The sequence below is a fragment of the Mus pahari genome, chromosome 13 (assembly GCF_900095145.1).
Source record: "Mus pahari chromosome 13, PAHARI_EIJ_v1.1, whole genome shotgun sequence".
NCBI lineage: Eukaryota > Metazoa > Chordata > Mammalia > Rodentia > Muridae > Mus > Mus pahari.
This window is the reverse complement of record NC_034602.1, coordinates 30,464,670-30,481,730: the sequence shown is the minus strand read 5'-3', so window position 1 is coordinate 30,481,730 and position 17,061 is coordinate 30,464,670. Positions and strand designations below refer to the sequence as shown.

Below are 17,061 nucleotides of genomic sequence, written 5' to 3'. Positions count from 1 at the left end.
GTGGGGACAGAGCCATAAGGTTCACAGAGTGCGTGGCCCTTCCTGCTTACCTGTCCCTTCTCAACCAGCAGCTTCTCTAAGTCCTCGATTTTGGCCTGGCACCTCAGCAGGTCAGCCTGAAGCTGCTCCCGAGTCTGGAAGTAAAAAGACCAGGAAGTGAGCAAGTCGCTTGCAGAGCTGACACCGAGGTGACACATTGGTAACGGGCCAGGCTGCCAACCAGACAGTGCCTGCACAGCCTGAGAGCTTGGGAGTAGGAGGGTTCTGTTGCACACATGCTCACATCACGACCACTTGAGGGCTCTGACGTCCATCTGCAGCGGCATCATGAAGTGGGAACTAAGGATTCATTGGGGAGGGGGGGTGATGGCTCTAACTCCCCCAGTAAAAGACAATCAAAGGGCAGCCCGCAAGAGGAGCCACCCTCTTCTGGGATGAACTTGCCCAAACTGGATGCCTCAGGGTCCCAAAGCCAGCTCTGACAAGGTCAGCGCTTTCTCCTTCAGCATCATCCAGCTGCTGACAGCTGTTCTACTTGCTCGGTGATCTAATGGGGCTCTCTGTCACCTACAGCAAAGACCAAAACCTGATACCTCATAAACCAGGCAAGTCTTGTACATCTGGGAAGCCACTGATCGGCTGACCCTACAGCAAGGAGAAGCAGGCAGGGAGCAGCGTAGGCACAGCTACTTGGCTACAGCCACACATTGACATGGGGAATAGGAAGACACAGTTGTGACCTGCTTTCCAGAAGTCAGGAACCCAAGCTAGGTCAGAGGCCTGAAATCTTGGCCCTCAGGAGGTATATCAGGGGTTCAAGGTCATCTTGTAAATTGGAAAATCTACCTCCTTTCCTTTTCTTTTAAAATTATGAAACAAGGTCTCTAACTATGGCCCAGACTAGCCTAGAACTCACTATGTTGCCCCAGCTGGCCTCCAAGTCACAGCAACCCTCCTGCTGTAGCCTCTGAGTGCTGTGACTACAGGTATGTACCACCATGCCCCACCATGCATTTCACTGTGAAATCTCCATTAACTGGGCAAGTGGATGACCTTAAAAGACAAGAAGAAATTAAGCACAGATGAAGCCTAGACCTTTGCCTGCTGTGGCCCATTGTGGCAGAAATGGCTACATCCCCTGGGGACCTTGTCCCCTGAGTGCCTGTCCCACCCACACCCTGAGACTGATACCACCCTGATCCCTGAGTGACAAGTTCATTCTGGAAATGGTTGCTCCTGCCTGTGCCTTCCATATTCTTGAGACCTACAAACCACGGTGTCATGTATGCTTTAGGGTACCCAAGCCCTCCTGCGTGGGGCTCCCAGGGCTGTTTCCAGAGCATTCTGAGCCAGAGTTGCACAGTCCCAGATCCCAGTTATGCTACTTTCCTGAGTCTCTGTTCCTTCTGCAGGATATGGGATCGATTCATCCTGGCTAATAGGGCTATGGGAGTGAGACAGGGGACATGGGACAGCACTAAACCAGTATGGGCTCTCTGGTGTCTCTGGAACTCCCAGAGGGACATGCAAATACTATAGACTTCAAGGTGGGAGAAGGGTTTGTGGGAGGAAGTTTCCAGAAAAGTTCATCCCAGTATCACAATGTATCCCCTGAACCTGTAGTACCTGTTGGTGTCTTGGGTGCTCCAAGAACTCCTGAAAGTGTTTCCTGACGACACTGGGCATGAGGTGGGGGGTGGGGGGAGCCTTGGCTCTACAGGGAGAAGGATAGGTCTGAAGCCTGAAAGGCTGGCTGAGTCTACAACTTCATCACTCCCTTAAATTCCATTCTATTTTAACTCTGTGTGTGTGTGTGTGTGTGTGCGTGTGTGTGTGTGTGTGTGTGTGTGTGTGTATGTGTGTGTGTGTGTAGGTCATAAGCACAACTGGCAAGAATCAGTTCTTTTTCTACCACGTGGGTTCAGCAGATGGAACCAAGATCATCAGGCCTGGCATCAAGTCCTTCGCCTGTTTGTCCATCCATCTGCCCCTACCCCTTCAACTCTGTAAGTCTTCTCTCTTGCAAACTGACAGCAGACGAAAAGTGGAGGGTCTAGTTTCACCTCCCTCAGTTTCAAGATTCCAGGTCCCCTCCTGGTCCCCAGTCTCTGCCCCTCCCCATCACCACAAGGGGACACACTTACCCGGGCCTCCCTCTCAGCATCCAGCGTCCCCCCAACCTGCTCCTGAAGCAGGGCATACGCCCTCTGCAGAGCCTGGTACTCCCTGGTCAGCTGGCAGAACCTCAGGTCGGCCTCTTCTCTGCTTGTGGTCTTACCAAACATCAACAAAGCAAACAAGTCAGTTCATGACTTCATGTGACTTCAAGGGACAGAGTCAAAACACGAGCACACACCCACGTCTCTCCAAGTGTCTGCAAATGCCTAGTGAGCTTGTCACACCAGAAAGTAACAGGAAGGACCCAGAATGAAGGCTGCTGGGATAAAATGCCTCCCCCCACTTCAGCACCCCACCCCAGCACTCACAGGCCTCCTGAGAGTCAACCCGACTCGACAGGTAAAGGTTCACCCCAGAAGGGTGTCCCTCTGGCCAAGCAGCTGGGAGTTTCTACAAGTGACTGGAGAGCACCTGTGTGTGAAGCCCCCGTGTGGTCATGAGAGGACAGTGCAGGGTGACTAATGTAGCAAGTCACTGTTGTGGGTATCATGACAAGTTTGTAAAAAACCGGAGACCATATTGGACCAAATTTTAGCCAGATGCTCAGACAGGATGTGACACACAGGTAGGCCACTCCATAAGCAACTGAATTTAAGGCCAGTGAGCTGACTTGGAGGAAGGGTCCATCTTCCTGAAGGTCCTGATGCCATTCAAGAAGGCACTCCATAGTCAAGTCTGAATGGACCCGAACCATGGGACTGTGAGAGGTGGCTGCTCAAGGAGCTAGGACAGGGACACAGAGGACGGGCAATCCTAGGCTTATGCAGAAAGCTGCATGGAGCTTCCTAACAGGGCACATTTGACACCAGAAAGCACCACCAGCACCTGCCGCAGCCAGGGCCAGTGCACACCCCCTTTCACCCAGGTTCAGGGGACAGCCACTGAGGGGTGCTGGCAGACGGACGGACGGACGGACGGACGGACGGACGGACAGACGGACGGACAGACAGACAGAGGAAGCCTGGTGTGAGCTGCACCATCAGGGGAAAGTCTATATTAAGTATTGCCTGGAATTTAGGAAAGTCACCAACTGTGACCACTTCTGTCACCTATGTGTGGGGGATAAGAAGCTGTGTAATTTTACCTGCAATTGTAAGCAGCACCGGGGTAAGCATATGGGTGTTTCTCTAGCAGTCCTAAGTCCCCCGGAGGTGCTCATTGGGTACCCTCTAGGCAGCGAGGGCCGGCTTTCCTTGCTCTGAGGCTCTAAGGCATGGCAGGATTGACCACCTGAGAGGGAGCAGCCCTGGCCAAGACAAAGGTGTAAAGTCCCTAGCATACTGCTTACCTCATCTAAGTCCTCTTCCGGCGTGGCTGGGGTCCGGTCTGTCCTGTCCGTGTTGTAGGACGTCTCAGACAATGTTTCAGAGTCCACGGACTCCTCATCAAATCCAAAAAATGTCTCCACAACATGCTTCTGTGAGAGGCAAGGAGCACGACGAGGTCAGGAAGACAGCAGCTGACTACCCATGGCCAGCCCAGGGCACAGGGGGCTGAGGCAGGGCAGACGGAGCTGTGGCTCCATCTACAGCTGGCTCAGGACAGAGTGAGCCACTAGGTCTGCTGAAGATGCTGCTAGCGTAGCAATGATCACTAGGTGGAGGAGGGTCATAGGCAGAGGGGGGCTATCCTACTCCTGAGTTGGCTTTAAATGCCAGGTCCTCTGAGCCCCAAGTCCCTCCTGACCACGGCTGAGCTGCCACCCTTCCCATGTAAGAGGGGACCTCACTCACTCTGTGCTCAGCCAAGTCCCAGTACCCAGAGCTCTCTACAGGCTGTGTGAGATGTCTGGCCCCAAAGAAGGAGCTGATACATGGGATGTCAGCAAGAGGGGCTGTGATTAGGAGACCCAGAAATCTGACCCCGTCTTCCCCGGCAGCTCGGCCAAGGAGGCGATTCTTCTTAGCTTTGGATGACAATGCATTCAGAACACTGACATAGTTAGAAAGAACAACATTAAGGGCCCTGGAACTGTTATGTCCTGTTTGCCCACTACCTGAGACTCTGTTTGTCACACCTCTCTCACTCCAAACTGCACAGGATGTGGGGCTCCCCTCACGCATTTGTTCAATCATTCATTCACTCATTCAGTAATCACTGGCTGAGCAGCTTCAGTGAGCCAGACAAGGCTCAGCCTGGAGACACACGATGAAAGCCAGGTAGGGTACCTGTTAGGGAGCACTAGCCCCAGAGGGCTACGTCCATCAACCATCTATCTCCACATGCAGCCCTCGTCCTGGCTCGAGGCACAGTCCGCTCTTTATTCTCTTCCTGAACACCCTGCTTGAGAGAATCCCTTGCCTTTCCAATCAGAGTGCTTTCCAGGACTGTGAGAGAAAAGTAGCCTCGTTGCAGGGATCAGCTCTGGGCTTCCAGGGATTCCCAGAGTCACACACCTCTCCTTAACCCACAGAGGAGGCGGGATGTACCCTACACCCAAGCCACTGTGGCAGCAAACACATATGTGCAGATACGAGAACATAGAGGCTGTGGTCACCGGCAACAACGCCATGAGGAAGTCCCTTTGACATTACCAGGGAAGGGTCAGGAAGGGACTTCTCAACCACTTTGTACAGTTAGGGTTTTTCTACAGAGGCTCTACCAGGCACCTGCAAGCACTCCCCACCAGAAGGTGCCTCACACGGTTTGGGGTTTTGCTGGTGACCTCTTTGAAGGTTCACATGGCCAGCATCTGCTGGGTATCCACCTGCCTCCGTGCCCAGCTGGCAGGGAGGACGGTGAGACCAGGTGGGCTCCATATAGTCCAAGTGGCCTTCAGCAGCTCCCCTCCCCTCAGATAGGAAGCCCCAGCCCTGCAGGCATTGGAGACACCAGGAAGCAGTGGAGTCCGTACCAGCAGCTCACTCTGACTGGAGCTCCACACCCGTTGCCTTGGGCTGCTGCCCGGCCAACCTTATTTTTCATAAACACTGCTAATTGCCTGTCCTCTGGGGACAGATCTGCGTGTTGGCTGTGCTAACTGGTGGCCTGATGTAGTGACATCTCTCCTCCCCCTCCCACCAAGTGGGCCCCAGGAAGATCCTAAAATGACACACTTCCCAAAATTAGGGTATGGTGTTGGACTATGACCATCCGCTGTTAGCATTCTGGAAGTTTCTGGGGGGGTAGTAACTCTGGTCAATTGCCTAGGCTAATCTGCTCTTGAAGAGCAGGGTGGCTTTTAATGAAGCGCTCAATGACAGAGCCTAATCACAAGGTTTCAACTGCTCAAGTTCCCCAGATAAAGCCTCACAGTAGACCTGGCCCTAGACTGGGGCTGCAGAAAGCCATGTTATACCAGGGGAAGCCAGAATCTACTTACAGGGAGGAAGCCAGCACAAACCAATAGCCCCAGGGAAATCCTGTCTTAATGGAAGGGAATCTGTAACTATATACAATCCATCTACTTCCTCAGCAGCCAGGAGACAGTTGGGCTCCAGTGCCCACCTGTTCAGCTCTCAGGACACATGGGTGGGCTAGCCTGCCTCCTTTAGAGGTTCCTTTTTTCTTTGTTTTCTTTTAAAATGTCTCATGTAGTCCAGGCTTGCCTTGAACTCCATCCCTCCCTGCCCCGCCTCCCAAACGCCAGGATTACAGGTGTGTGCCTGCACGCCTGGAGCAGCTCCTTTGTCCAGGTGATGAGGTGACAGAGAAGCTGGCAGAGCCAGCCCACCCGGCACAGCCTCACTAACAGCACAAAGCAGAGAAGCCACCTTGGTATTTAAAGTGAACACAGTGCCTATGTCCTCAAGAGCAGGAAGCTTGTGCTGGCTGCTTCCTCAATACACTGAGGTGGCCCACGCTCACTTCCCAAGAGTCAGGGAGGGTCACCAGGAGACGTTGCCCCCTACCTGCTGCCAAGTGGCCTGTGTCCCTTAATTCTAAACTTCCTGGATTGGGCAGAAAAGTTCCCACAGTTCGCAGGCACCCAGTGCGCTGTGAAAAGGACTTGCCCCTCTAGACACCCGCCCTGCTTACAACACAAATCAGTCTAGCCAGTGTCACTTTTACAAAGAAATCCAAAGTTTAAAACATAGTTTGGGGGCTGAGGGTGTAGTCCAATTGGTAGGGTGTTTGTCTATATATGCAGCTCTGGGTCAGATCTCCAGCACAGTGTATACCAAGTGTGGTATGTATGGCTGTGGGGGCAAGATCTGTCAGCTGTGAGTCACAGGACACATAGGACAGGCAGAAATTCAAGGTCAAAGGTCATCCTCAGATGCATGGTTAAGTTTGAAGCTACATGAAGCATGTTTGTGTGTGTGTGTGTGTGTGTGTGTGTGTGTGTGTAATTATAATTGTAATTTTGACCAAAATGCTTTTAGAGCAAATGTTTCTTCTCCACAAACACACAAGCTCATGCTTGGCACACATAATACATATACCATACATACATGCACACACAGACAGATACTAACCTCTCCACTGGATTCAGCAGACACACACACACAGAGAGACAGAGAGAGAGAGAGAGAGAGAGAGAGAGAGAGAGAGAGAGAGAGAGAGAGAGAGAGAGAGACTAACCACCTTCACTGGACTCAGCACACACACACACACACACACACACACACACCTCTACTAGACCCAGCATCTCACCAGCTCTTCTCTTCATCATCCCAGCATCCAGCCAGAACTGCCCAGAAGATCTAGGACCTTCAGATGGCAGCCAGGAGCCACCAAGACAGACCCTCCCGCCCCAGGCATCTGCGTACCTTCATGCTTATAGGTCATCTCCTGGCAGCCAGAGAAGTACAGGCACACGAGGGCGCAGAGGCAGAGGAAGAAGGAGAAGTAGAGCACAAACAGGATGTACTCCATGTCTGTCAGGGATGCTGCGGGAACTAGCCTGTGCTGGCTGGACAGGCCATCCCTGCCTTCTCTCCAGCCCCAGACAAAAGGCACACCTGCCCCTCACAGCCTCTTGAATAGTGTCAGCAGCAGAAGCTGGAGGACAGGGGTGCCCCAAAGGTGCCCCCTTGGCAACAGCAGTGACACCTTGGACCAGCTCCCAGATGCCGGTGACAGAGCTATCGATGGAGAGCAGCTAGTTTCCAGGCCAGCCCCAGGTATGTCATAGAGCACAGCTTCTAAACCAGCATGTCCTCTGGGGACTTCCCTCCTAGGACCCAATCTCCCTATGCCCAGAACTGTTGTCAACAGTCCCAGGTCCCTGGATAGTTGCAAAGTCCTTGGGCACAGCAGTAGCAACGGTATCGTGACGAGAGTCTCCTGCTTCAGGGCCAGAGCCACAAAGGATGGGACGTCTCTTCCCCCGCCTGCCTGGGACATCTCCAAACTAATCCATTGCCACCCGTGGGTGTCCTGGCACACTCAGCTCCTGTTGTCCCCGAAGTACGGCTCTCAGAGTTTATTTACCTTAGCTCTTACACAAGCTGCAACAAACCACTACAGAGACTTGGGGTGGGGGGAGAAACTATGATTCCTGAGCTATAGGGACGTCATCGGTTCCTCTCCGACAGAGGTCAGGGTCGGATTTAGGGGTTACAGCTCTTAGAGAAGTGCCACTAGGAAATCTCTCACAAGGGCCAAGAACCAGCCTTGCATTCAAGTTGGGCATAAAATCTGACCGCTTCATGCAGTCGCCGTTCTGAATCTCTAGGCTTGTAGGATGCTATGCTGCAGCCGTGCCTCAGGGACACACAGGGCAGGATGAAGCCACACGAGCTCTCAGGGCAACAGTTGGAGAAGGACTGGCGAGGAACGGGTTCAGTTGCAAACAAACATAGGGATAGAAGCACTTATAGCTGCTGAGAGGCAAAAATCACACTGAAAACCAGAAGGGTGTCCCAGGCAGGAAGTCACTCCGCAGCAGTGTCTGCTCCAGAAGTGCCCAGCGTTCCACTGACCCCACCCTCCACAAGCAGCTAGGCACTGGTTTGGGTTTGTAGGGCACCTAGGTGTCATGTCAGAGTGGACTCGGGAACAATGCGCCAGAAGGATCTGCCAGACATCAGGCATGCTTACCGCCGGCAGTAAGCCAAGGTCCCTAGAGAAGAGGGGACTCAGATGCATGGCCCAGCAGGCTCTGTAGCCTTCCTGGGTAGACACCACCATAGGATACTTACACTGTCTCAAAGGCTACACTGTGGATTACGGGGACCCGAGCATCTGCATTTAGCCCAGCTAGCTAGCTCTCCTCCGCTATCAACCTGACACAGCCTTGAACTGTCTGAGGGGACCTCAATTAATGAATTGCCTTGATAGGACTGCCCTGTGGCCATGTCTGTGAAGAACTCTCATGGTGACTAATGTGGGAGGGGCCCAGCCCACTCTGGGCACTGCCACCCCTGAGCAGGTCCTGTGCTGTAGAAGGCTGGCTGAGCAGGAGCCAGAGAGCGAGCCAGTAACTAACAGCCTCCCGTGGTCTCTGCTTCAGATTCTGCTCCGATTCCTGCCTTGAGTTTCTGCCCTGACCACCCTCGATGACGGACTGTAACCCGTGAACTGAAACAAGGCCCCTCCTCCCATAGTCATGGCGTTTCCTACAGCAATAGAAAACACACTAGAACATGCAGCAAGGCTACTGTTCCAAGACAAAGAGGGAAGGAAGGAGGCACGATCGTCTCTTGACTGCCTGCTATGGTCAGGCACAGAACCAGGCCTCCATTATAATCCCCTGATCTGAATGTGATTACGTTTTGAGAACCAGCAAGCAGGTTCTAGGGGCTTTTCCTCTCGCCTCAGGCCTCAGAGTTTGTGCTGGGGCTGACTCCTCAACACGCCAGGCCTCAGCCTCTCAGCTACACGCAAGATCCCCGTCACCCACGTGCTCAGAGCTCTGCTAGAGTGCAATTCACATGGCTATGGAAGAGCAGCTACTGACAGCCTGCAGCCCGGTTCATTGCCCCATATTGAGGCCTCCTTGCTGACAGACCCCTGCAGAGAAAGATCCCCAGGCTCCAGGACAGAACCCAAGAAATCTAGGGTCCCCCCTGCATCTCTCACTAGGAACTGATGTTAGCCTGGCCTAAACTAGCAGAAGGCACAGAGAGTCAGCCCAGTCCTGCCCCTGAGGGAATCCCATGGCAGGAGAAGGTGCTCCTGAGGAGCCCAGGGTGACACTAAGATAGTCCTTAGGGCTGTGGAGACCATTTAAATATGAGGACCACCACTGGGGACACTGCCCTGTCTCCATCGCCTGTGCATCAGGGTATGTGATGGTCAACCTTACTGTCCACCTGCATGGACTGATATAAACACCCAGGGAAAAAAAAGTCACGGGAACCTCCAGAGACGATCAGGCCACAGCCATCAGATGGCTTCAGGTTTTGAGTAGCTGGTGGAGAGGTGGTAGAAACTTGGAGGTGGGGCCTGGCTGGAAGAAGCGGGTCACTGAGGGAGTGTCTCTGGGACTGTATCTGCCCTGGTCCCTTCCTGTGTGCCTTTCCTCTGCTTCCTGCACAGCACGTGAGCAGCTCGCGCCACATGCTCCTGCTCCCATGATGCTCTGACTCAGGAGGGGCCCAGAATCAATGGACTCAGCATGATTGACAGTGCCATCAGAGGCTGTAAGTCCACCCAAGCCCTTCCTCCCTTAAGTTGTTTCTGGAAGACACCTGGTCTCCATGGTAACAAGAGTAACTAATACCAGAGTCCTCAGAGTCTAGAGGCTTCCCTAGGGTCTAGGTGTCAGGAGTCAAGAGCAGGGATGGATCTGGGAGGCTTCTGAAACATTTTATAAGTGTCAATGAATTCACTCAAACGGTCTGTGAAGCTGGAGGACCTGACATGGTCCGAGGATATACACCATACAGAGTGAAAGGGGGCCACGAAAAAAGGGAGAGAAAAAGAAACCATCAGTACTTCAGCCATAGGAGGAGACCAGGATGCACCAGGCCTGAAGGGTACCCGTGGGGCACGGAACAGTAAAATCATGCTCAAGCCCAAAGCTGCCGTCGCCTGTCCACCCAGTCTGTACAGGGCTGGGCTAAAAAGCAGGATCCTGGGATGAAAGCCAGCCTACACGAATCTGGAGAAAAAAAGAGATGCTGGTGGCCCAGGAAAACAGTAAGAGGGAAGCCACATTCCATGGGCTGGGGATGCAGATCAACTGCTGAAGGGCTAACCCAGCAGGCGCAAAGGCCTCGGATCAGCCTCCAACACTCCATAAAACAGGGCTTGGTGGATCACACCAGGAACCCCACCACCCAGGAAGTGGGGCCGGAGGAGCCTCAACTACACATGGAGGTCAAAGCCAACTTGGACTACAAGCCATCCTACCTTTAAGAAAACAAAATCCATTCAGCTTTCCCACACCCAACCTTCTAGGGTTCTCACTAACGTACGCACACACGCCTACTCCTCTGAGGTAGGCAATGTCCTGCAAATGTGCTTCTCGGGAGAGGCTGTGCACCTCGTCAGTCAGCCCCCTGCTCGGTGCGGTGCCAGCCACTCTTTGGAGAGAGGTGGGGCCCACCCTGACTCACTGCCGGCGTGCCGTGCTGTTAATGTCTCTCCCAGGAGATCAGGACCACTGGAAGAGAGGTTGAGTCTCCCTTTCTGGGACAAATGGAAGCACAAGTACTTATAAATGCTGAGTTTTTCTGATTGGCAGGATTTTTTAAAAATAGACTTTATCAGTTAAGTATCCCTAATCCAGAATCTAAAACCTGAAATTTTTTTTTTATTTGATACTGACATTTTAAGTTTCAAAACTAGGGTTTGGGACTAAGGTGTCACAGTCCACATAGGCTTGAAGTAATCTTACCTCACAACAGGTTTCTTGGGAACCTCTAATTGTGGATTGTTTCATGCCACACATGTGCAGTGAACCAACCATCAGCCCACCCTCAGTAGTTTAACTGCTCACAAGCACTGTTTGCAGATGTCACACCTTCTTCTGGCAGCAGGGGGCGCGTTCTCCCCATTAGGCCCATGTTGCAACCACTGAGATGGTACCAGCCAGAACCAGCTAGATTTTCTGCTCAAAATGACTTTACTTCAGTGACATTTTTACCACTGGAGCAAAATGTCCCCCCAGAAGGGGAAAGGGCAGGCAAATAATTGTACAGTCACCAAGCGCTGTTAGTGGAATCAGCTGAAGGCTGTCGTGTCGGAGCAAGGTACTGCAGTGTTCCTCCTAACCACAGGAGGGAGTGAGCAAGTGTATGGCCCACACACTCAGCAGATCATGTGGCAGTAAACATTCTAAGTGCCAGTGAGTGAGTGCAGGACAGGCGCTGGCCCGCCCTGGGGACGTGCCACGGGGGCATCACTTGCTATCCCCCAGCTTTTCTAAGGATGTGGTCAACAGGTCTGTGAATGCAGACAGCTGTGCTGGACCGCCTACTGGTCCGTTTTTTTTTTCCTGTTTGGTTGGTTAGTTTTGAGGTTGTTTTGTTGTGTTGTGTTTTGGAGGAGGTCTTACTAGGAAGCCCTGATTGAGGTGACTTGAAACTTGCTATACGTGTATAAAACTTCCTGGTCTCAAACTACCTCCCCCTTCTGGGATTGAAGGTGTGCAGCACCATGCACAGCCTTCTGAGCATCTATGATCAGCACACACACAAAGACCTGCCCTGACGGAGCTCAGCCTGCTGGAGACAGGGAGTCCGAGGAGGCTCGACCACATCCGCCCACTGCCTCTTCTTCCAGCTGTCTCTACATCTGTCTCCCGTAACTGAACGAGCCAGGGTGGCTCTGAGGATGAAATGAGATGGTGGGGTGACCACTAATTAATCCAAGCAACCACGAGCTCAGACTCACAGACTGAGCTCAGACTGGCTTCCCCGGGGGTGGGGGATGGGGGCAGATATGGCTCAGAGATACATTTTTACACACTCTGCATTCTGACATTAACATCCACATTAAAAATCCTTGAGTTTTTTACATAAAGGTACTATGACTAAATTGTGTCCCCTCAAAAGATATGCTGAATTCCTGACTGTGCTGCTGCAGAATGTGACTTATTTATTTATTTATTTGGTCAATGCAAAGGTAACTATGGAAGAGGTACTGGAGAAGTACCTCATACTCAGGCTCTGAACCCAGTACATCCGGTGTCCCCAAAGATGACAGTGTGACCCAGCAGTGGACTGGAGTAGTGCAAGGAATAGCCACTATCACTGGAACACCCCAGAGCGGGGGGGGGGGGGGAATGAGGAGGCCCTCCAGACGAGACGCCTGAGGGAAGAGGCCTGGGCTCACCCGCACCTTGAGGTCTCACGAATTATAAGACACTAACTTCCTGTCATTCCAAGGGACCCATTTTTGTTCAGACAGCCCTAAGAAAATAACATGTAAGGATCTACCCCTCCCTCACCTCTTGGCTTATTGACACAGGGCTTCATAGAGCCCAGGCCAGCCTCAAACTCACCAATCAGCTGGAGGGCTAGTTTTGAACTCTGAATCTTCCCATTGCTTCTTGTCCAGTGCTGGGGCCACAGGCATTCTCCACCATTCTGGGGTGAAGACTTATGCTTCCCTTTAAACAGTGGAATGCCTGACACCATCAGCCTACCTTGTGCCAACCAGTGTTCTGGGTCAGATAAGGGTTGTCCCCACCGCTCCCTGCTGCCACCCTGACTCCACCAGGGAGTACGTCCTTGGCCGTTTGCTGTCACGCCTATGCGGTTTTTCTTACCCAGAAGCACTTCTCTACAACCATCTCTGTCGGTACACGAAGCGGCCAGGTGCCAGTTCAGGACGGAGCAGAGATCCATCTCAGAGAGGTGGCCACAGCTTCTTTCTAAGCCTCCCTGGGGGCCTCTAAGTCTCCCCACCCAGCTCTGCTCTCTCCTCCCCGCACACCAGATGGCCTCTGGGAGGCAGCAGTCACGTGTTACAAAAAGGACTCCATGCTGCGCCTCTCAACAGAGCGCCTGAGATCCCGTAACACACAGTTAGGAGGCATAAAACGAGGCCGAGTGTCCTTCAAATCCTGCAGAAGGCCTGAGGATCTATGGTTTTTGTTTTTTGTTTTTACTGTGCCACAATGTATATAGCCTTGAGACAGCCAACACACAGCGGTGTCACACAGGTCACGTCCTCCGCCTCTGGGTCTGTGACCCCCCCCATAAGATTGGTTTGAGGCGACAGGCTCACCTTGGGGGGCTTCAGGCTCTTCCCTCGATGCCTCTTGGAGCGCAGCAGGCGTTCTCTTTCCTGCAAGGAAGTGCAGCCACCTGTGAGCACTTGTATCCAGGCCCCCACCACACAGGACCACACCATTAAGGCTTGAAGGTTCAGTGCGCCAACCTGCCTGCTTACCTCTCTATCAGTGTAACCTAGTTCACACTGTAGGTACCCAACTGAGAGCCTGGTAACAAGACACTTGTTCAGGTCCTTGTCACCCACCCTGATGGACCATCTCATCACAGACACACCTGGATTATTTTTTGGGTTGAGGCTCACAGTGGTTCTGCTGGCCCTGGCAGGGTCTACCTGCAATAGCAGCAGTCGGATGCTTATGGCTTTGAGCTGGACAGAGCCAGGGTGGAATCTCCCTCAATCCTTGTACTGGCTGGGTGACTTAATTTTCTCCAGCTGTTTCTTTGTTGCTGTGCGGGGCTAGGAGCTTCCTGCAGTATTGCTTGGTTGGGGTCCTCTGAAGACAGGGGTGGCAGTGCTGGGGACCCAGATGGAGCCAGGGCCTCTCGTTCTCAGCACTCCTTCCTTTCCCTCCAGCAGGACAAAGCTGGGACTGGCTTTGTCCATCCACCCACTGGATCCTGGCAGACTGATCATTGTGTTCCCCAGCCCCGCTTTGGCTTGTTATTTTTCTTTTCACTCATTGTCTCTTTATTGAGTGTGTCTTGTCATCCTTGGCTACATTATGTCATCTAAGTAATGAAGCCTATGTGGGAAAGGCGGGGGGGGGGGGAGGATAGAGGATGAGCACCGCTTCTCATGACACCTGCTGAGGATGTGACCATGGCTTCCCGTCCTTCAGAGTCCTGTGGATGGAGCCATCATGCCCACACAGGTCTTGTGAGCAAGCAGAGCCCACTCTGCTTCTACGCTCACTACAGATGTGCCTGACTGCACTGCTGGGCACTATCTTTGGGATAAGACACCCCCTCTCTACTGCAGGTTCGCTCCCCTCTCCTTTCAACATAATAACCACCCCTGAGCAGCTATGAAACCCTCACGACAGTCTTAGCTGGTCCTTTAGACTCTGATCTGATGACAAAGCTCAGATTTTCGGTCTCAAACTCCCGGTATGCAATAGCTAAATTTAAAAAAAAAAAATGAATCCAAGTTAATAATAACTCAAAGGCCCCTCAGAACAGATCTAGGCTGCCTCTTCACCAGGGCAAGCCAGGAGCCCACTGAAAAGCGGGTTGCCATGGAGACTGTTCCCAGGTAGCGCTGATCTCATTTCAACCAAGCTCGGGCTGCTTCCTGGAGATCACAGGGGACCTAGTGTCAGATCCCACTCCTGTCCTGATGCCCACTCTTGACTCCGCCTCCTGTGGCGCCATCCTGGCCAAGAGTGACAACGTACCAGAGAGAGGTCATCGATGACATGCTGCTGTTCCAGCACCTGCAGCCTCAGGAACTCTATCTCCTGCTCGTCCCTGGTCAGACTGAGGTCATTCAGGGACGTGTGTCGCTTTAGTGAGGCCTGGGCAGACAGCTTTTCTTTCTGCAGCCAGAAGGAGAGAGGGTGCTACCGTGTGAAAGACAGCACTGCTGTGGGGCCCAGGGGTGGGGATGACAGACGCCTGGTCCCAAGATGGGGAATACACAGCTGAAGGCCGAAGCTGAGCCAGAGCTATGGTCAGTGATGCTCACAGGAACGGGTGGTGGGGCTGGGACAGGGGATGGTCTGAATGATCTCTGAAAGCCGGAAGGCAAGACAGGCAGAGGGGCAACTCCTCACCACAGACTGCCCACACCCGTACCTGGGCCCCAGTCTTCTAAGCTGTGAAATGGGCACTCCAATCAATGAACCTGAAAGCATCTTACAAACCACCCAGAGCACAGACACCAGTCACCCTTGCTAGAGGGAAAACCTGCCCCCATGTACAGCCCTTTCAGCAGTATCTGTCTCCAGGTGAGCCCGTGAAGCATGAGCCAGTCATGGGCTATAATCCATCCAGTGGATAAGCCTGCCTTACTGACTCTGCCCTGCCCTCCTCTGGGACACTGAGGGGATGAGGCAGGCACTCCGGCAGTGCACATGTGGAGATGTGGGGGGAGGGGGAGCAAGACCAGCCGGGACTGAGCCCATTGCTAAGGTGTCAAGGGGTGGGTGGAGATCATGGACCACGTAGCCTAGCCAGGCAGGAAGCGGGCTGGGTCTGGGGCCGGACCTCACCATCTCCACGTTCTCCCTCGTGAGGCTCTTGAGCTTCTCCTCCATTCTCTGGATGCTGTGCAGCAGATCCTCATTCTTCTTGTTCATGCGTTTGTTCTTCTCCACCAGTGGCTTCAGCTGCACCTCCGTCTCCCGAGAGCGCTTCAGCTGTAACACGCACAGACACAGGTCAGGAGGCTGCACAGCTCCGAGGGTGGCCAAGCTCCACCACGGAGGCCAGCAGAGATTCTCAACATGGTCCCTCTTCAGAAGCATGGCCCCCAGGGGTCAATCCAGCCAGACACCCAGTCTTTCCCGGCCCCTCTTCAGTGGGCTACAGGACAACACCCTGCAGACAAGAGCCCTGGCTTCAGTCCTGGGCGTGGAGGTGAGTGTAGGCCTATGGCCTGGACGGATTCACCACAGCCTCCAAGCAAACACTCCTGGCAAAGGTGGGGTGTCTTTCCGGGCTGCCATTCGTTCAGCCTCTGGAAAAACCTTTGTGCCTCTCTTGTCCATTTGGTCTTCACCCCAGCTCCCAACAGCTTTGAGTCAGGAAAGTTTGTGGTTAGATCTAACTTCTAGAACAATCCATGGTTCTAATCTGTGGTGTGGGGGCCAGCTCAGTGGGAGAGAGACTAGTGAGAGGTCACCGTGGCTACTGGGGAGAAGGGGCAGGGTCCTCCATGGTTAAAAGTGGTCACTCCTTTTCCTTGTAAGCACCGTAATTGCAGCTGCAGGCTTGGTCACTGTCCGGCTGCACAGCCACCAAGTTTTTAGCTTGTCTCCTCACCCACAGGACTGAAGTAACAGGTTCATCGGCTTCAGACTCACAATGAGCACCTGTCTTCACAAAGCTCTTTCAATGATCCAAAAGTAAAAAGTAACTGAACTGTCCCCATGTCTGTACCACAACAGTGGCCACCGTGTCACCATTCCCTCACCATGAACGTGACCTACCTCTGAGCCCCTCAGCTCACTCACTAAGACCCCCAACTGCCCAGGATGGCTATGGCCACTAACATGTGCACCAGAATGTGAGCAAAGAGGTGGCCCTGTGGTCGCTGAGGGCACAGTCACAGTCCTGGAACCAGGAATCCAGCACAGAGGCGGACCCCAGCACCCACCCTCAATCCCTGTGAAAACGGAACAGTCAAATGATGTCTGTCACATACCAAAGGCACCGTGTGACCCATGAGCACTTCTTGAGTTTTACTCTTGTTCTTAGCCAAGAGAAGATAGCTTACAGACCCTCTAAAGTAAAGACAGGCATGGGGCTTCTTGCATTATTTATAACAGTATAGAAGCAAGGAGCAGAGCCGGGCGTGGTGGCGCACGCCTCTAATCCCAGTACTCAGGAGGCAGAGGCAGGCAGACTTCTGAGTTCGAGCCTGGTCTACAAAGTGAGTTCCAGGACAGCCAGGGCTACACAGAGAAACCCTGTCTCGAAAAACCAAAAAAAAGAGAGAAAGAAAGAGAGAGAGAGAGAGAGCCAGGAGCAGCCTGAACAGGCACCAGGCAAGAAGGCCATGAAGGTTATGACACTACCATACCATGAGGTCCAAGACAGCCATGAAAAGACCACTACTCATCAAAGGGAATGGCTGCAGAGCAAAAAAAAA

At 53.0% G+C, this 17,061-nt stretch overlaps 1 protein-coding gene across 1 annotated transcript in view; it reads right to left on the bottom strand.

Moving 5' to 3' along the window:
• The window catches only part of Jakmip1 (janus kinase and microtubule interacting protein 1), a 121,126-nt gene that overhangs the window by 27,469 nt on the left and 76,596 nt on the right, over window positions 1-17,061 (bottom strand). Inside the window, exons 5-10 of the mRNA XM_029545014.1 lie at window positions 15,461-15,703; window positions 14,645-14,785; window positions 13,243-13,302; window positions 3,467-3,595; window positions 2,145-2,273; window positions 51-134 (exon numbers count right to left, since the gene is read on the bottom strand). Of these exons, the coding sequence (XP_029400874.1) occupies window positions 51-134; window positions 2,145-2,273; window positions 3,467-3,595; window positions 13,243-13,302; window positions 14,645-14,785; window positions 15,461-15,703 (786 nt within the window). The remainder of the gene's footprint in view (window positions 1-50; window positions 135-2,144; window positions 2,274-3,466; window positions 3,596-13,242; window positions 13,303-14,644; window positions 14,786-15,460; window positions 15,704-17,061) is intronic.